This window comes from Melospiza melodia, chromosome 5, assembly GCF_035770615.1.
Source record: "Melospiza melodia melodia isolate bMelMel2 chromosome 5, bMelMel2.pri, whole genome shotgun sequence".
Taxonomy (NCBI): domain Eukaryota; kingdom Metazoa; phylum Chordata; class Aves; order Passeriformes; family Passerellidae; genus Melospiza; species Melospiza melodia.
Genome location: NC_086198.1, coordinates 740647 through 762016, shown reverse-complemented (window position 1 = coordinate 762016; position 21370 = coordinate 740647). Strand labels below are relative to the sequence as shown.

The window sequence follows — 21370 nt, the reverse complement described above, 5'->3', positions numbered from 1 at the left end:
TGCTGCTTTTGGGTTGAATACTATGTGAGATCCATTAGCTGTTCCAGCAGGCAGTCATGTGTCACTGGAATGCTTTACCTCATCATAAGCTGAAATATTTAGTCTCATTAGCACAAGGTCTTAAGATCTCTCACTATTACTTCCTGTCTGAAACTTGCAGTTTTTCTTCTTTCACTTTCTAGTCACTTTTCATCTTGATCAAGCAGCACAGTTCTAATTCTTTTTTAGAATACAACTTCCAGCCATGGAGACTTAGTGCTCTGCTTCTTGTTTTCCCTGTAAGATGTTTGTGCTGTCACACTCTATGTCATCTTTCTCACACAGCCCCACTCTGTCACCTGCAGATCCAGCTGTGCCATCCTTAAGCCATTAGCCTGATAACTGTCCTAGTGATTTATTTATTTTCCTACCAGGGCTTTGAATGCTTGTAATACCAGGGCTGTTGTTGAATACCATACAACTTAATTTTTCCATCCCTTTCTCAAGCCTCTACCACTGACATAAAGGTCTTGTAAATTCTGTCCTGGCTTCCAGTGGTACGTGCCACTCACCTGGAATCGCGGGCAAGCTGATCTGCCTTCCTGCATAACAGCTGAAGCAGCTCTGAAAAGGCTGCAACTCCCTTCACAGTCCATACCAGTCAGTGAACCAGGTGTTTTGAGTTTGTTTTTACTCAGCTTCTAATTTAAATATTGCTCTACAACCTTCCAGTGTTTTCACTAGGGTAACAAGTAGGTCTTGCTCTGGTTTTGTGTAAGATATAAGCTGTCTTTCCTCTTTCTTTTTTTTTTTTTTTCCTTGTCCAAAAATGTTTCCCAGTTCTTAACATACCAGTATTTCTGGAGAAGAAATAGTAAATACATAAGATAAAGTGAGTTTTGTGAAGTCTAGTCAATCTTCTCCTCATATTTAGAGGCATTTTTATATTATGAATGAAGAAGTTCCTAATGCTACTGATAGTGAATTGGTACTTGAAAAAGTTCCAGTTGGAAAACTGCCAGTAGGGAGGAAAAGAAGTAGGACTGAGGTAGAGTATCTTGTGATGATTGTTTCCTGAGCCACTGAGAATACACTGTGTAGGTGTATACAAGGATTTATAACTAATTCACACAATATGAGATGTGAACTGCTAAAAAATGGCATTTTTAAATGGCATTACTAATTCCTATACAGGCTTTTCACAGAGCTCAGTGGACACATAAAACTGGCAACTGCTGTAACCCCAGTTCCAGTAGGCTCACCTGTACTGTGTTACAAGCACCATTGAGTAATACCTTCCTCCTGTTGCTACTTCAGAAAATAAGCATGTTTTAGGATATAAAATATTGTTGCTCCCCACCCTCCCATTTTGTCACCACAGACTCAGTCCTTAAAAGGATCTGAGTTCTGACTGCTGCAACACCATGAATTCCATTATGAATTTCATCCTTTGGCATAAGAGAAAGATGAACTTATAATGTATGTATTCTACACACTGCTGAGTCAGGAAGAGAACTCCAGGATGAAAATGTGTAGAACAGAATTTTATGTTAATGGCTCAGCATGTCAGAGCTGATCAGAGACTCTATACAAATACTCTGTTACAAAGCAAAGTGAGGGTAAGGTGTAGTCATTAAGTAATAGTTTCCACCAGGGTGTGTCTCTTAATTCTAACTGAAGAACTGATTTTATTTTGTTTATTTTATTTTATTTCAAAAGCACGTCTCAAACTTCAGGTGAAAAATCTCACAAATACCCTTTGGATCCATGTAGTACAGTTAATAAGGAAGACTTAAACAGAAGCCCATTATACTGAAATTTATTTAAATTCTTGAGCACACTATATTCATAGCATTTTAGCACTTCCCAATGAGATATTTACTATATGTTTCTATAAATTATGCATTCATTGCATAAAACTGCATTCATTTCTCTATCACGATACTATATAAATTATCACAAAAACAAATGAACCAACAAAAGATTCTTGAATACATGTAACATTGGTGAGCTGAAAATAGCAGTTATAGCTTATCTTCATGGTAAGCAGCTCTAAGTGAATCCCACTTGAATTCATTTAATTAAGAAGCTGAAAAGAAAGAAAACATGATTAAATGCTGAAAAATGCATATAAAACATAGCACCAAAATTATTCGAAAAGAATAATAAACAAGGACTTCAAAACATTAATTTGAAAAGTCATTTGACATTTGTGTAATAATCTCTTAAGTTTTTATATTCCATTTAGTAATTACTAAGCAAGCATGAAAGTTATCAAATAAAACATAAGTGATTGAAACTTAAATTTGCCTATTTAAAAAAATTAAAAAGAAAAACGCTCTTTAAACATCTGTTCTCTTTAATCAAGTTCTGCATCTGCTCTTATTACTTGAAGTGAGGAATCTTTCCCAGGGGATGTTTCAGGTTTATTTAAAACCATCTTCTTTTACTGCTGAAGTGGCCCCAGAGTTGGGAGAGTATAGAGCAATTGGCAAGGCTCTGTAGGGTTGCAGACTCTTAAATTCTTAGTATTTTAATAAATTAAGAAGTTTCCAATGACATTGCTGTTTCCTTACACCTGGAAGGAAACTTTTTATTTCTAAAATGTAGATATATATTGTGTGTCACAGCTTTCTAAGTACTTAATCAAGTCCCATAGACTGGGAAGTGGGAACCCAGAGAGACAGACTATGGACTAACTGTACAAACACACAAGTTAGCAACTGCTAAATGGAAGAACTGCCTCTAGCTTTGCCTGGTAGGTCTTTCAAGACCTAGACATGCAGTGTGCACTAGCATATGTGCTGTACTAATTTCACCTGCTTTTCCATTCATGGCATTAATTAGTTAATCATAACAAAACATAAATAGCAGTGCCACAAGTTTAAAAGACTGTATCAGTATAAGGATGTTCACTGCTGCAAAAGGCTGACAAGCTCGTTGGGCAAGACAGACAAAGCAAATCAGACAGCAACTGTCTGGTGCTGGAGGGTGAAGGGCTTCACAATTGGGAAAAGGCAGCAAGAACTACTTCATGGAGAGAAGAATTGCAGGGGGCTGAAGGGGGAAGTAAGGGAATGCTGAGCACATGTGACTAAAAACATAACCCAGGTCCAGAACAGATGTGTAAGGCCATGCATAGGAAAGGATCTGAGAGGAGAAGAGAGAGGACTAACAGTAGTGAAAAAGTTTGGAGAGAAGAGTAGGAAGGGCTGAGGATTTCTTAAGCCTAGAATTGATACACTTAAGAGGTGTAGAGGACTCAATGTGTAACAGCAAAGAAATGCAAATACAGCAGTTGGATCAACATGCTACTACCACAGCTATTGATCCTTAGTTTTGGCCCGTAAGGGAACTGCACCTTTAGCAGCTCAGAGACATGGTACAGAATATAGACAAAAGAAACACTGAAACTTCTAAAACAAGTGTAGGCAGAAAGCTGAAACACCTCAATTTCCATCGGAGTATGAGGACAAACTTTTTCATTTCAAGGGTGAGAGAGCAGTGGAACAGGCTATCCAGAGAGGTTGTGGAGGTTCTCTCTATCAAAAAACCTGCCTGGAAGTGATCTTGTTCAAACTGCTATAAGTGAACCTGCTTTAGAAGAGTGATTAATCTCCAGGAGTCACTTCAACCCCAGCTATTCTTTGACTTTATGGAAAACTATAAAAAGCCAAAATGCCATGAAAAAACCACAGAGTACCACAAAGGAGGAGATGGGGGGTGGGCAGTTTCTAAAAAATCAAGAGTAACAAACTGGACAACATCCATTGGCATAGATCTGCAGACAGACAGAAGAAAACGTGTTGCAAAACAGGGTGAAGCAGAATAGGAAAGCCTGGATAAACTGTGTCCCTCCAGACATAAAACTAGATGGGAATGGATAGAAACAGGTAAGAGTAAAAGGCATACGAGCAAAAAGAGTTGTTTTTAGTGGTGATAATCAAAGAAGGAAGGTCCTACTGGGAGAAGAGCATCCACACTGTTTGCCACAGTAAGAAGCACATCCTTCCTAAGAGACCTGTACAGGTCCAGACATCTAGAATTCAGATCTCCCATTTTTTTAAAGGATTAGAAACCAGCACTGATGTCAACACTTCCTGTAGAGAAGAATATGGAGGTTTGTGGCGTTTCATGAATTCAGCATGCTGTTAGATGGTTTAGATGAATAGAGGGACTTTATACTGTGTTGCCTTGCACTTCCATGGGCAGCTTCTTTCATGAACAACATACTGTTTAGCCACATTAATAGTAGTAGTATAGAATATACTAAACGTAAAGGCTTTCTTTTGACAACTGTGCATTATTGTTTTCCTGTATTTTAAAATAATCGTGATTTCTGCTGTTTTAAAGAAAGTAGCCAATTTTGCTGGACACTATAGATCAAATAGTGAATGCTATTTTGTATCAGAAGTAGGTTTACCAATTCATAAACTTAAGGTAAATAAATGTAATTGTGCATGAAATACCTAAAAAGCTGTTAGTAGTATGCGCATGTTTATTAATAAATTTAATTTCATATGTCTGTAAATACTACTTGTTCTATGTAATAATATTTTTTCCGCCATATTTCCAAGAAATAACTATTCTATTTTAGTCACTTGCATTTAATTACAACTTTAGTATTATACAGGATTTCTTTACTGAAACTAATTTAATTACAACACAGATGTGTATACAGTGAATATAAGGATTTTTCAAGCTCTGGGGCATCTTACAATTTGTGTGTCCTGTTGCATTGACTGTCCTTCCCCACGCAATAAATGAATACTTTATGTCTGACTTAACATTTATGGGGTTTTGATGAAAATAAGGCATCTGTTATTTATCATGCTTTGCACAGCTTAGTTCATTTTATCTGCTAGCCAATAAAGAATATGTACTTTCTCTTCCATCAATACATAGGTCAGAAGGCTGATTATTTTTTATGGTTTAACTGAAAAAAAATTCACATTACTCTTGTAAATAATACTGAAATATAATGGCTATGAAAGATAATTGGATAATGCAAGGCAGGTTCTAAAAAAATTCAAAATCTAATTAATGAAAAATTATGAAAACATAGAATTTTCAGGTGTTTATTTCATTTAAATTGAGATTAAAACAACTAATGATAAGATGTAGGCTTGAAAGATCAATTTAAAGTGTAAAGAGTAATGAAACTGTGGTAGAAGTTTCACTCAGAAAACAAAGCAGAAAAAATAATCTAGGGCAGTTAGGTTGCAGCCAAAGCTAAAAAAAGAAAAAAACAAGAAATGTTTTTAATACCAGTAAAGCATGGATGAAACTTTTCTCTGCATCCTCTTGAAGCAGTGTAACAAATATTTACATGCCTAAAATTCCCAATAATACAATACTGTGCTTATGAACTGATGTCTTCTGTTCTTAGCACGCTCTTTCTTTTTCATATTCTGTATGCTTTTTGGGCTGAAACTGCCTATGGTGTGGTTTCCAGAGAGCCAAGCTCTTTCCTAACTTGCAAAGTCAACTCAGAGTTCCTGATTTTGGCATAGAGTGAAGAACAGTCTCTGTGTCACTCCCATGTGTATCAGATGACAGATGAAATTCTGTATTGTTACAATTACATTTTATTGCTCAGTCACTGAGTATATCTGATATTTAACATATCATTTATTCACTTTAAATAATAGTGTGAGAAGGCTTCCTAAAAACATTGTCCAAGATATATCAACACACTTGTTATATCCAGAAAGAATTATAAAGAGAAAATGCTCAAGAGTATAAAATAAAATTATTACATAATCTTTCAACAGTTAATGATATCAATTAAAGTGAAAGGTTTAGCAAAATGAAAAATTTCATCTCGTCCCCATAAAAAGGTAGATTAATACAGCCATGAAAAATTCCTGCCATGGCTCAAATGGGTCTAGCAGAAAGATTTGCTGCATGTGAGCTCATCTGTGATGATTGTATTTGCTTAGTGAGTAACCTTCGTGATGACCCCCACTTTGAATCACCTTTCCCATTTCAAAGCTATACTGTGTAAGAGTATTTTAACAGCATATTAATGAAACATTTTTTGCCCAACATTAGCCTTCAAGAAGAAAATCCTGTGAAAGAAAGAATCAAATCAGAAATGGGAATGTCTGAAGTGGATCGAAAAGTCTTTCAAAATTACTGTCCCTTCCTATATACATGCCCTCTAAAGAGCACCTTATAGACCCCATTAGAAAAATAAATAATGGGGTTTTTTTCCAGTTTTTGACTGTTTATGTATACCCAGCTCTGTTTTCAGTTATCTTGGCTACCTGGAGGTCACTGCAGAAAAGAGGATGCACAGCAGATTGTGTTATTGTTTCACTTCTTACCAATGCATGATATTTCACAAAGAACTGGCTTGGCTGTTCAATGCCAGGGAATGAAAACAATTTAGGACATTTGAATTTTTTTCTTTTTTAAGTAGGACAGGGAAGTTGACGCTTGAGGTCATGCATATAGCATTAAAGCAATTTCAGTTTTCTTTAACTGCTGCTTTAGGCAGGCCAACATAATGTCACTTTTTCCCTCACAGATCATTAGTATGCATTGTTGTTAGTATTGTTAAAGGCAAAACTCTACTAGCCTGAGGACAATTCATCACATAAAGACTGAGAGTTTCAAGGTGAAATCTACAACCAGTGAAAGGAAAAGGATAGACATATTTCACATCTTAAGATATATCTGCATTGGGATCAATTGATGAGGCGTGGAAATGGAACTTCTTGGAAGATCTTAAGGAATTCAGACAAAAAGATTAATGGATTTTAGCACATAAGACTGAAGTTAAAATGCAAGATACTAAATTAAAAGAGGAAAGAAAAAATAAGAGTTTATATACTTGGTCCTCCTCAGTGTATTGTATATTCATTAAAATCCTTAAGAACTATCCACAAGAAACAAAGAGGCTTCTCTAAAAAATGCTGCAGGATTGTGAAGATGACACATTGTGACCACTGAAGTGTCAAATAATCAACAGGGTTTATTTAAAATAACAGCAAATTGGGTCAGAGCTACCCAAGAGACCAACAGAAACATGAACGATTTAGCACTGGAAAGGACCTGATAAATAAATTACACATTTACATTTTAAATGAGTAAATGAAATTTGATAATAGCAGAGCAAAAGGATCAGCTCCAGTGATGGTTTCCAATACTAGAGGATTGTGAGGATTTAAGATTGAATGATTAATTTATTACCATGAAAACTTGGAACCATCCAAGACAGACCAACTAAGCCCAAAAGATCTTGCTTAATCATGAAGAAGCAGTAACAGTATTTAAAAAACCCCAAGAAAACTGCATCACATTTACCCAGCTATTAAATGTTTCCTATGAGTTTAGGCATAAATGCTGTTAATTTCTTTATGAATTTACTTGATTTATAAGTTGCGGTATTGAGTCTAATTAGCTTCTTAAGACAGAATTTGGTTTATGGATCTAGTAATTTCTTCACAGTAACAACATGATATGGCACTACTTTATTTTATCAGGATTGTGATGAATTATCCTTTTTCATTGTCCTGGATTTATTTATTTTTTAACCAGCTTTAGCATACTAGCAGCTACACTTTTAATATGTATCACCTGTCAAATGAATAAGCTTTTAATAGAATTCTGCTCCCTAGCCCCAAATCTTGCTCTCCTTTATTCTTAGCTTGGATAATAAAAGAGAAGTATGAAATCTACACAGGCCTCCAACTTCTGCTAGACACTCCCATTAAAAGACATCTGGTATTTCAATAAATTCTAGATTAATTGTGGGGAGAATAAAATTCAAAACTCTACTCCACCTAGCATTTACAGCAAACAGATTCGCAAGACAAGAGGGAAAAGGCTACATTTAAATTAAGATTCTCAAAGTTTATAATACCTGATAGTACAAGATGTATTCAGTGCCTAAGTTTGCACTGACACCCATGGTATGGTGCTGGCAGGCAAACTCACAGAGCACACCAATGCTCACAGAGCACACCGATGCTCACAGAGCACACCGATGCTCACAGAGCACACACACCGATGCTCACAGAGCACACACACCAATGCTCACAGAGCACACACACCAATGCTCACAGAGCACACCAATGCTCACAGAGCACACCGATGCTCACAGAGCACACCAATGCTCACAGAGCACACACACCAATGCTCACAGAGCACACCGATGCTCACAGAGCACACCAATGCTCACAGAGCACACACACCAATGCTCACAGAGCACACCGATGCTCACAGAGCACACACACCAATGCTCACAGAGCACACCAATGCTCACAGAGCACACTGATGCTCACAGAGCACACCAATGCTCACAGAGCACACCAATGCTCACAGAGCACACTGATGCTCACAGAGCACACTGATGCTCACAGAGCACACCGATGCTCACAGAGCACACACACCAATGCTCACAGAGCACACCAATGCTCACAGAGCACACTGATGCTCACAGAGCACACCAATGCTCACAGAGCACACACACCGATGCTCACAGAGCACACCGATGCTCACAGAGCACACACACCAATGCTCACAGAGCACACCAATGCTCACAGAGCACACCGATGCTCACAGAGCACACACACCAATGCTCACAGAGCACACCAATGCTCACAGAGCACACCGATGCTCACAGAGCACACACACCAATGCTCACAGAGCACACACACCAATGCTCACAGAGCACACACACCAATGCTCACAGAGCACACACACCAATGCTCACAGAGCACACCAATGCTCACAGAGCACACACACCAATGCTCACAGAGCACACTGATGCTCACAGAGCACACCAATGCTCACAGAGCACACACACCAATGCTCACAGAGCACACCAATGCTCACAACGCTGCTCAGACACCCAGGGCATCAGGCAGCAGCCAAAATCCCCCTTTGCAAACATGCACAAAAGCAATGCAAGGTCTGGCACAGATATAGAAGCATGATGTTAATAGGTGGTATGAGCATTCCTAATATGAACTAAAAATCAAACTAGTACAATTGTCAGGCTCTCTTTAGTAACTAATAAACTGCATGGCACACTTAGGAAAACTGGATCCTGCCTTTCACCCCAACTCAGTCAAGCTAGAAGGAATCTCCAGAGAGGATGGTGAGAAGCAGGACAGTCTATCCCAAATGGCTATTAATTTCATACTGATGAAATTTTGCAGTATGATGCTACTGAGTCCTTTACACAACTCTTTCCTTAGCAGAAATTACTAAAAAGCAGGAGCAAACCTTGTGCACATATTGCAACAGAAAGAGTTTCCTTGTCTTCAGTATGGTGTTATTAAAAAATAAAACTAATCTGAAGAAACCTAAATGTCAATTAAATAGCGTAAAGAGACCAAGCTCTGTCAAAATTCAAATAGTTCTGAAGTCTTAGAGCAAAAACTAACAGAAAAATTGTAAGGTTGTAGCTGAAATGTTACATCTAAGTTGGCTTTGCAAGGCTGAATCCTTTTTAGTGGAATTTAACAAAAAATACAAAACTGGCTGTTGTACTAATCATGTGGCCTAATCAGAGAAATCTACTTTTTCACTTGTCAGAAAAACTGCAGCTGTTTAACTGACAGGTGTATGTATAAGTTAGAAAAACTATAATCCTTTCTCTCCTGCATGGTGTGGCTGACAAAAGAAAAGGGTACTTTTAGTGAAGCCAAATCTTAGCAGCATACAGTGCTTTGTTTTTTGTGCCCTGTCTTATGTACATCTTAGTTATACAAAAATAAATATCTAATAAAGCCTTACAAACCAAGGCATGTTTTTTTTCTGCATTTTTCAGGGGGCCACTGCGTATGCCACACATCTGTGCTCAAACCCTTTGAACTGGTCTGCTTTAACAGTTGCACTCCAGCCCTTTTTGGGCTGTTTAAATTAATCACCAGTCCTCCTGCTTCTACCACCTTCCATTGACTTCAGTGGCAAAGATTAAAGATTGTTTAGCTGAAAGCAATTCTTACACTTGTACAGAGCTATTACAGTCTATAGGATGAGAATTTAAAGACAGATTACCTGTACGGGTAGCCATGGTATTTGGAGCGAAATATTGACAGCAGGAAGCTGAAGAAAAAGACCACAAGACCAAGGCCTACCAGACATATTACTGGAAAGAAAATAACTTTGTTTATTAGCACATAAAAGATTTAACACTGCAATCTCTACAAACAATATTATTTATGTCAATCATTTATAGAGAATTCTGACACAGTTAAATACAAAATGTTACTGCCTTGACTACTGAAGCCCACTATCTTCTGACAGGATTTCAAACAGATATGGAAATAACATTTATGGTTATTAGGAAAAAATAACCTGTCAGGGCAAATGTATTTTCAAGAAAAAAGCAGAAATTTGAAAGTCAAATGTATGTGGATGCAATCACCTTACTGCTGATAATGGATTTAATAGCCTATTAAATTATACATATCAAATAATGTCATTTCAGGTATTTGGTTGTTGTTTTTGGAAAAAAAAATTCCATTTAGAAAAATGTCCCTAGACTAATGGAATCATGTTGTCTCTACCTAACCGTCTATGGCTGAAGTAGTAGTAAAGGCAGCTTAGTAACTACTATATCAAGTTAATAATTGCTAAAAATGTCACTGTTCTAAGTTCCAAGGCTGGCAGCCAAATTACTTTTTACTCTTAGTTCACTAGCAATATAAATCTTCAGGTTCTGAAGGTAAATAACAATTATGCAGATCTTCTGATACCATCCAGGTGAAAGTGCTTTGCATCTTTTCAGATAAAGAATGAACTAACAAAGTAAATGCTTAAATTAACAAACAAAATTTGGAACATCTGTTGGCATCCTGTTCACTAATAGCATAAAACCTTCTTGATTGTGATAGCCCACTCTATTGCAAGCAATTTTTTTAAAAAGGGGCGCATGTTCCAAACTGAGATGCAGCTCATCTACATTAGATAACATTTTCATTCTAGTGAGCTACTTTGATTTTAAAAATTTCTCTTCTTATACTATTCCTGCTTCAGCCAACTCTTTGCTATTTAATTGCAATATTCATGCTTCAAAAGTGTGCTGCCTTTGAGCGAAGGATGAGAAAACATGAAGCCAAGGAAACGGACAATGATGCATTTTTTCATTAAAACTGACCATGTGGAAAGTGACACATGTCAACTGGAATATAAAATTTCTACAGTTATTTTGAGAAAACTAGCCAGGTACAAACCTAATAAACATACTTCATTATAAAGAAATCACCACTCACAAATATGATTTACAAGCATGGATGAATAAACTGGAAGCATGAACAGTGCAAAGCAGATACACAAAAAACATTCACATAATGGCCACAAAGAGCCTGAGTTTTTACTGCAGTCCACTGATATTTCACTGTGCCTGTGTTCACAGGCCCAGATCTTCAATCATATTCCAGTTAAACTTATGGCACTGTATCCTTTTGATACCTTATGAAGGCTGTCCTAGAACAGAGTAGACAGAGCTAAAGAATAAAATAGGTATTAGAGGCCTCAATGATCACACCTTGGGCAGCACAAGAGCCCAGCCAGGGCTACACCCAAGACAAACCAAAATGGTACAGAATGGGCGATTATTGGTCACAAGGTCTCATAGTTTTATAAGTCCTGGTACATTTGCATATTGGAGTTAATGGTCCAATTATAGCTTTAGGTTATGAAGTCCCATCCTTCCTGTTTTTCTCTCTTCATTCCACTGTTGTTTATGCTCTTGGACCTGAAATTTGGATAAGTTGTCCTTGTTCCCAAGCTAGAAAAGGAATTGTTTTGTCTACCTACTCTGTGAAGAGAGCTCACCATCCCTTTATATGAAGCTCAGAACTACACACTAAAGCAGTACAGAATCTGAAAAATATAAAAGCAAAAAACCTAAGGCATCACTTTGACACCACTGTTATAGCTAGCTGCTATAGAAGATATTCAGAATTAATGACACATCTACAGCTTGCTGAAGGAGACCTTCAAATCACTATAGAGATATCTCTAGTTATTCACCCAGTTATCATGAAGAGTTCTAGAATCCTTTTAAAGAAAATGGTTGGCCAGCTCTATCTGCAGTACTGTGTATTACAGGGAACCTAAAGAACTGGCCTCAAAAGAAAGAGGAGGCAGTGTAGGAATTCTGATATCTTCCAAAGACCTTCTATGGCTTATATGAGAAAAATAAGGGTATATAGAAGGTGCAAAGGCAGATGGGCATCTTTGTTTCAACCTATGTCATACTCATTAAAACCTTGTTTGACATAACAGTGAGGAATTTTGATTCTGGATAAAACACTTTCATATTGTGTGTTTATGTGATTCATTGACAAAAAAAATCTCACAAATATTCTGAGTACCAACTAAATTCAGAAAAACATTAAAAATTGCACTTCAAGCTAAATATCTTTAGACATTTCAGATTAGGTATGTTCTGTATTAAGCCTACTGTTGGGCTTCCACCTTCCTCTGGAGACTTGATACTGGCAAGAGTACCAAATAAAATAATTTTCACACTCTTTTGGATGTTGCCATCTTAAAACAACATTGTGAAACTCTTGTTTTTTAATACCACCGACTTCTGATATAATTCAAGAGCCAAAAAGCATTTATGCAATGTATTAGAGATACTGTGTCAAGCTATACCTTGGCTGAAAATGCTTAAAGCATTTTTTTACTGTTACTATTTCATGTGAATGTAGTTTTGGCTGAAAATGCTTAAAGCATTTTTTTTACTGTTACTATTTCATGTGAATGTAGTTTTATCAACAGAATTTTTATGCTTTCCTCTTTTCCAAACAACTAAAGGTAAACATTGGTTTAAGCAGAGACTGTCTGAAAACTTAATCAGATATTCACTTGTAATTTCTCAGTGTCTTCTAATTGTCCAAGCATTACTTTAGCTATAAAGTACAACTTACTTCTCCTTTTTCCAACATCCCCTTTGGAGGTAGCAGCTTCATTCAGGAGTACCATTCCCATGGTGATAGCAGCATCTGAATTGCCATTGTCAAGGAAAGCAGCAGATGTGTGGATACCTCAGAAAGCCACAAAGGTACACCTATGAACTACAGCTCTCAAGTTCATAAAATGAAAGGAGGTATTCATATATAACAAATGCATATCACAATCTGTACTGTACTGATACATTCACCTGTGGCAAAAATGTGCAGGAATTTCTTTGTGCATTCTGGATTTTAAAAAAATCAAAGAAGGAGAAGTCATCAAGTAGGACACAAATTTTGGACAGTTATGGAAATAGCCATTCCCCAATATTTTAAAATATTCTGTATATTGTAGCAAAAGATTTTTTAAAAGCAAAAACTGTAAGATCCAGAAATCATTCACTGCAATTGCACACAATTCACTGGTTATTTGACACAGACTGAAGCAGTTGGACTGCTTTATCTTCCTCTGCATTTAGATAAGACATTAACTCCCTCTTTAGTGTCATACTGCTTAACAGTTTAGCAGAGAAACATCTCAGAGGCAAAGTCCTCAGTCACTTTCAGTGTTTTGTTGTCTCATTATGACTGTTACAAACGTGAACAAGTACATAACAATAAAACAATTTCACTAATCTAGCAAGCTCTTAAGCCATTCTCCCGATCGTTTATTTGAAACCATACCAACAAAAAGGAACAGTTACTACTGTGCATAACATCTGTTCTGAAGCAGAGGCGAGCCTGAATGCTACTCTGAACAGGTGTGAATCATGAGAACCACAGGTCACAACAGCAGCAAACACAAACTGCAACACACTTTTACAGATGGTCAAATAAGGTTCCAGGTTTCAACATTACTTAACCGAGGGCATAATGAATACAGACTTCAAGAATAAGATGTTATTATTTATGCACACCATTCAAGAAGATAGTTCAAATGTGCTAGATCCATAAGTAATACCTGCCTCTCATAACATTACACTTGCACTAATCATAATATATTAATATTTTTCATTTTAGGAATGTTCAAAATTAGACCAAAATGTTCAAAGGCACCTGAAATTTTCATTGTAAAATTTTAATTAAGCTGAGCTTGAGCAAAAGGATTTAGAACTGTCAATGCTAACACAATCACACTTCCTAAGAGATGAGCAGCCTGATTCAGGTTTGATTTCCAAATTTTATACACACAAACTGAGAAAAGTCAAATGAAGAATAACAAGATTTTTAGAAGCATACATCAATGGTGAAAGATGGCAGAAGCAAACAGGCAACATAGAGGAAATATAATTTTTACATCACCTCTTTGATGCAGACATCTTCCTACAGTCCTAAGTAAAGTTCCAATTAAAATCATGCTAGTAACTCAAATTAAATTCCTCACACATGTACAAGCTGCAAGACACAGAGCTAGTCTGTGAATAATTGGTTACATTCAAGACTTCCAAAAGCTTATGACTTGAAAAAATACTAAAAAAAAAAAAAAAAAAGGCAAAATACTGTGAAAAAAAAAATCTTGGAATCCATGATACAAAAATTGCTTTCTAAAAGTTTTACCTGTTAAGATTCAGATACACGAGCACATGAGACTGGGAATCTCCTGTTCTACTGCTATGCTCTCCGTAGGGAAAAAGAATTGGGGAGAATGTAATGAGAATAATTCAGTTCTTCATTTTTCAATGTTACAAAACCATAAAGATTAATTAATTGAGGCAGTTGTCACAAAAAGGGCTGAGAAAAAATATTCCATATATATTTCTACCCTATTAAAGAAAAGCCCCTAAGGCAGCATCACCTAATAACTTTATTTTATCAATTCCTCACTTAGGTTTTAGTAGTGTTTTTCTCCTGAGTTTAACAGTCAAGGGAAAAAAAACTCATAGTCCAAAGATGTAAAGGTAACTCACCAGGTCCTCTTGGGAAAGTGCTACTTTTTGCAAAGGTTTTGAAATGCCTTGTAAATGTTTTTGTGGTTTTTATTTTTTTCCTTGATTATCTCATGCAGTACCAGTACATAGTGTGGTTCTTTGCTATTTCTCTTACCTGGCTGCTTCTGAGAAACCAACCAACCAACCACACACTAAAAAGCCATTTGGGAGACCTCTCTTCTGTAACAAAGTTCTTATTTTCTTAGCAGACCATGAGTTTAATTCACTTTTCTTACCATCAGCAACAACAATCTCACCAAAGTAAGTTGTTTGCTCTGCAACTGAGAACTATAGATCCGTAACCACATGAATTGTGCTGGGGAATTCTTCCCCTCTCTTTTGGAGCTTCACATCATTACCCCTGAAGCTTCCCCAACGCTGTCACTATTTTTGCTTCAGTTGCTGCTTTCTAACCTCAATCAGCATTGCTGAGCTCTCAGCCTCACTGCTGCCTTTACCTTCAATGGCATCAGCTTCACAGCCACACTACAACACTGCGCACGCTACTCGCCTCAGCTCTCTGCTGCTGAAATAAAAATTCAACCCGAGTTGTCATTTTGACACAATAATTATCTTTTTTTTACCAGAGAATATATAGCTTGTTACTATTTTTCACTCATTTCTAACATTCTATCTTATGCCTTCACAATCCTTGATATTATACAACACAAAGCAGCAGTCCCAGCTCTGAAAATAATCTTTTACAGTATCACAATTCTCTAATAGTGCAGAATGTAAAATTTTAGCAAGTGGTTACTTGAACAGTTTTTCATCTGCAAAAAATGATGCATCAAAAGATGTACTTATTTTCCAATTCCTCTTTATCTGCCTCACTATGCATTATGAAACTATTTTGAAAAGATGAGGGGAATGTGGCACTCAGATAAGCCATAGAAAGCAAATGTTTTCTTATGAATTTATTCCTCTATTGATTTTTTTTGTGTAAATCCTGTTATATACCTTCCCAAATTATTACACTTTTGCATATGAAACTTCTGCTTTTCCTTTTCCCAGCTGATAGGTTTTCATAAAAATTGAAAACATATTATTTACATAGGGTTTTTGAAAAGGTTTTGAATTTTGATAGAGAAAGAACAAGTTTTAAAGCACGATGAAAAAGGCAGTAATAATCACAATTTATAAGCTTACACAGAAAATGGCCAGTAGTAACAGAATAAAATATTGAGCCCTGAAAAAGTCAATATGAGTTATCAGAAATAGGGAAAAAACCAGACCACTAAATCCAAAACAAAACAAAACAAAAAATATTGGATCAATAAAATCAAAATTATAGATATCCTACAAAATAAAACTAATTGTTAGTAAATTTTGGATACTTATTATTATTAACATACTTTAATAGAAAATTTAATCACAGAATGCCCAAAAGGAAGAAAACCTGATCATTCTAAAGTTTATGACTGTAATATATAATTTATATCTTTATATCACAAATTTATTTGTAATTAGCAGTAAGTGAGGAATGAAAGAAAGAGAGAAAATAGCCTGACTAGCATTTCGTTACTTTTGTGAAAAAAGTTTGGTGGTCTCATTCATATTCAGTTGTTTTTTTGCCAAGGGTGCAAAATCTGGCATTAGCATTACAAACATAGAAAGAAACAAGTACCTTTTAAAATGCAGATCATGCGGTTGCTTAATAACACATGAGCAAGAAAAACTAGAGAACAAAATATTCATCCACTTGAGCCTGTGCTCAGTTTACTGTTACCTAAAATGGGGATAGATTATCATTCAATCTTTAAAAATTGATGGTTCAATTTAGCAGACATGGAACAAATAAAAGCACATACTTTTTTTCAAGGAGTAATATGATCAACAGAAATATCTACAGAGGCTTTTTCTTCTCTCTCTTTTTTCTTTTTTTTTAATTTTCTTTTTTTTTTTCTTTTGATTTTATTTTTTGTTTGCTTTGCTTTTTGCTGGGAGTGATGATTAGAACATGAAAAATTCTTCGCTCGCCCCTTACAAGAGGGCATATTATGCTGATAGAGATATTTATTTTTCTTACTGAGACTTAAACTTCTGTGTTAGAGATGCCAACTTCCCTATGTTTCATCTCACTTAAGAAGGATGATTTCTAAATCAGAAGTTGAAAAAGTGGAGAACAGTCTGAAAATTTTCTGAATATGGATTTATGGATGAATACACAGTCAAGCTCTATTTAAGTATTTTTTAATGGCCTGAAATCCAGTAGTAATGATACTAACAACAACACTAAACATACTTTCTGTTTAAAACCTTCTGGCTTCAGCTTAACTGAATGGTTCTTCAATAATTTTAGGAAGTATCCCAGAAGTCTTGGCACTCACAGAATTCTACTCAGCTCCTTGAAATATGCATGTCACAACAGTGAAGTAGCTCAAAGTTTGCATTTCTACCATTGAAATTCCAACTATACTATACCACTTTCCTTTTTCATGCTTTTTCATCATTTTAACAGAGCAGAGAATAGGTTTCACACTAATATAGAATGTCCTATAGTGAAAAAGTTTATTAATAATTTGATTAATTTCAGCTTCAATTTATGAAACTGTCACTCTAATCCACATACAGTCTGAAAGAACTTGTGGTGCTTTTAGACATCTGAGAATGGAAAGGCCATACAACAGCATCAGAAGAAGAAAAAGACTCTGGAATCTGTTTTAATTCAGCTGCAAAATGGAGCATAGAGATACCTGATTAAGTTTGTGTTAAATCACAAACCAAACATTCAGAGTTTTTCAGCCTGATTTACATCCTAATTATTCACATTTAGGATCAGCTAAAACTAACATCGGGGAAATGATTTTTACATTTATTATTTATGACCTTTTTGGTTGAATAGATTACATCTAATGAAACTTCAGGTGTAGTCCTGTCCTTCCTGCAAATTTCTATAGTGTAGTTTGCCCCATAATATCTTTTTCTAGCTTTACTTATATTTTGTAAACAATTTATTTAAATTTTCAAATATGTATTTCAAATAAATATGTAAATCACAAAAGTATAAACACCTCTAGAACAGGTAGATGTACAACAGTACATCACTTTCATTCATGTTAAGCATTCCAGAGAAACAAATAAATGAGCGAATTTCTTAACAGTTTAATTTAACTTTTAAACGCAGACACATTTCCTAAAACAAACTTCATTTGACCTATTTTAAAGTATTGATGAGGCTATATAATTTTCTCTCAGTATTCTAACACTATTACAAACTACCTTATCTACCTTATTTTCAAGCACTTTATTTCAAAGACTAGACCTATGATGTCTCATCTGTTTGTTAGCACACACTTGATTCTTGCACACAGGCACAATCTCTCTTGCTTTCTCTAAAAACCTATAAATATTTTTGAGAATATCACAATTTTTTTTCCTCACTATAAGTCATCATCAGTGTGAGTCTAGGCTGTTGTTTTACTCTCCAACATTGCTAGGATCTAGGCAATATAATTTACTTCTTATCTGAATGCACTTGAGGACTACTCCATTTAGTAAAAGGTATCTGTGGATCCAAAAAGTAAAACATTAAACTCTGGACTAGTTTTCTGAATCTTTTATCAAGCTAATATGTTTCTTAACCACTAAAATAATTAACTGAAGCCTAAACAACCCCTTAAAAATGTCTTCAGCCCATGGTCAGTGAATGCCTCTTGTTGTGTGGATTAGTAGTCAGCTGTTTGTGAAAGGCAAATAAAAATGGGCCAATTGCCAGAGCAGCTGACAGCTAGATTAGCTTTGCAGGGGTCTGCACTTGCATTGGAAAATTTTAACCAGAAACTGAAAATTGTTGAAAATCACTGAAATTCAGAGTTGGTAAATTCATACAGACGACACACACCATATGTGAAGGTAGTTCACCAATTCCAGAGTACTGCCATTAGCTGATGAAAGATTATGAATTATGCTTCATGTTGTGTTAAAAATGCCCAACTGTAAATTTAAGATCTCTGCATATCTCTCTCCCATTTAAGGAACCTTAATGTCTTTTCTAAAGGGTCATATTATGAATTGCTTTGAGGCCAAGTGTTGCGCTGTGAGCAGTAGGAGACTTTGTTAACATGAAACTGTCTTGATTTTTCTAGCTATCATCTCCTTATGCTTCACTCCATTTCGGAGGAATCAGACAGCTTCCAGAAGAATCAGAATAAGTTACAAGGCTAACAGGCAGTACTGGCAGCTAATGCAAGTAAATAACAGAAAATGTACAGGATCTTCTGCTGCTTTGGATGTTCATTTCCAAAGTTAATTAGGAAGCATGCTTAAATATGCTATAATGTTTTGGTTTTAGTCCTAACTTTATCCACCGTGGTCTTCTTTCTTTTTTATCCTTAAGATCAAGAATACAATAATCTCGTCTCACTGCTTTATTTACCATCCTTATTCACTTTACCATATAATCTCTGAGGAACACACAACTAGTTGTGCATGTTGATGCAGAAGTGACAGAATCTTACTGCTGAGAGCTAAGTGAATATTGTTCTACTAACTTATAACTCAAAATTTCAGATTCTTATGTTCAGTGACTCTGATATACAGAAAGTCATCTCTTTACATTCATCTTGTGGAAAAGTTTCCTCACACCACAGAGGCACTTAATACACTTAATTTAAATTCCCTCTGTAGGACAGGAAATATTATCTCTTTCATAATAGGTGTCATTTTAATGCTACCAAAAAGCTTTGTCCTTTTCCCTTTCAATCAGTATCTCATATCCACCTACACAGGTGTCCCATTAAACTTTGCCTTGGGAATTCAAATTAGGAAACTGAAAAGACATTTCCATTTTTACTTAGGTGCATGTATTTAATCAGCATCAATGCAAAGTTTAATAGTAATAACGAGAAAACATACCAGGTTAATCATAACTGCAAATTCCTATAATAATGGGTTTTGGTTAATATATCTCTTGTATAGGAGCTATATTATATAAATATGTTATATAAGTAAATAAGGAAATTTTTTAATAACTGAAACTCTTTTGATAATTAAAATATATATTTTTAAATTTACTCATTAAAGTAGGGATCCACTGTACTACAAAAGGGGAAAAAACTATGACATATTACATTCAAAACAGTTTTATTTCTCTGGGGAATGACATAAAAACTTGATGAAAATTCATTAGAAATACTGAATGGTGTCTACAAAAAAGAGGAATAAAAGAATTTAAGAAATCTTTTAACTTCAACACAACTTATCAAAAATTATTACTCCTTATCTTTCTTGCTGTATCTTGACACCCAGAGCAATATTTACAGCTGCACATTCAATGCCTTTTTGGATATAACAGCCATATCCACTATCTGTATTCAACTGTAGTTAATTACAACAGTAATACTGATTGGGCAGTCTACTGCATGTCATTTCTCTTAGGCAACGACAGCTCTTCATTCCAAAGTTATCTCTCTTTTGCCTTTATGTCTTCTTAATAACTCTAGCAACAGTACTTCAATACCCTTCTCTTTAGTTTCTCTTTCTTGTCTCTCCAAGAATGTCAACCTACTCAGCATTTAAAAAAATTTTATTAGTACCCAATCATTTCTGCTGACTTCTCTTATCTATGACCCAATTTCTGTCAGAAGAGGGCTGCAAGAATAGACACCACAAGCCTGGAACATCTTCTGCATGGGGAAAGAGAATTTTTCAACTTGGAAATAAGAAAAGAGAAGTATCTTTGGTGAACTCTATAGAGCTCCAAATAGAAGAGGAAAAAAGAGAGAGAATGGACTGCTTCCCGTGACTTATATACTAAAGTTACACAATATATTTATTGTGCAAATATTAGGCAAAAAAAATCCTAAAGGAATAAATTCTGCATACTACATGAAGTTTACACTGAAAAATCATTTCTATAGAATATTATCCCATAATTAATTCAAAAAAGGATTAAAAAGAACTAAGAATTTATTAATTGATTACTAGAATCTATAACATTCTTTATAGTCAATCTGGCTCAAAAAATGCCTGAATAATTTATTCCGTTTGTTTATTTTGTTTTGCACAATTTTTCTCTATGTTCTTAAAAGTAATTGCTGCACTAATACATGTGGATGCAAACTAAAGATAACTTGAGAAGATGATAAACTTTATTGCTTAATCAAAATGTGTTTAGATGTGTGCTCTTTTTGCCTGGTAGAAGTGGATATTGGGCACACAATTACACTGCCTTACCAGGATTGTGACTGTGAACTAAGTGAACTCTGTGTAAACTGTGCAGTCCTAGGGTCCTTACAGATACGCAAACTCTTCAGGAGCAAAACCCTGAATTACAGACTGCACAATGCCTAGCATGTTCACAGCTCCACATACATCACTGCTTTTATAAAATTTATCAAAACAAAATTCACTTTAAAAAAATCTATTCCATGCTCCTATTTAAGTTTCCTTTGTGGCATCTGCCATATTTATTCTACAGCAGTTATACTTCTATTTATGTAATGACTTTTTGATAAATTTTCTACTTCATCAGAAAGTCTCTATACTGAAATAATTCTACAACCCCTTCCAAAGTATTACGTGTGTGAATTGAGTCTA

The 21370-nt window shown here is 35.5% G+C and overlaps 1 protein-coding gene across 4 annotated transcripts in view; it reads right to left on the bottom strand.

The window, feature by feature from the left end:
• Nucleotides 1-1782: 1782 nt before the first annotated feature.
• TUSC3 (tumor suppressor candidate 3) overlaps nt 1783-21370 on the bottom strand; it is a 108047-nt gene continuing 88459 nt past the window's right edge. For 3 of the 4 annotated variants that reach the window (XM_063155947.1, XM_063155950.1, XM_063155948.1), the window contains exons 8-10: nt 12879-12953; nt 9994-10084; nt 1783-2068 (exon numbers count right to left, since the gene is read on the bottom strand). In XM_063155947.1, the coding sequence (XP_063012017.1) occupies nt 2053-2068; nt 9994-10084; nt 12879-12953 (182 nt within the window). In that variant the 3' untranslated portion in view covers nt 1783-2052. The remainder of the gene's footprint in view (nt 2069-9993; nt 10085-12878; nt 12954-21370) is intronic. The other variant, XM_063155949.1, reaches the window with a different exon arrangement.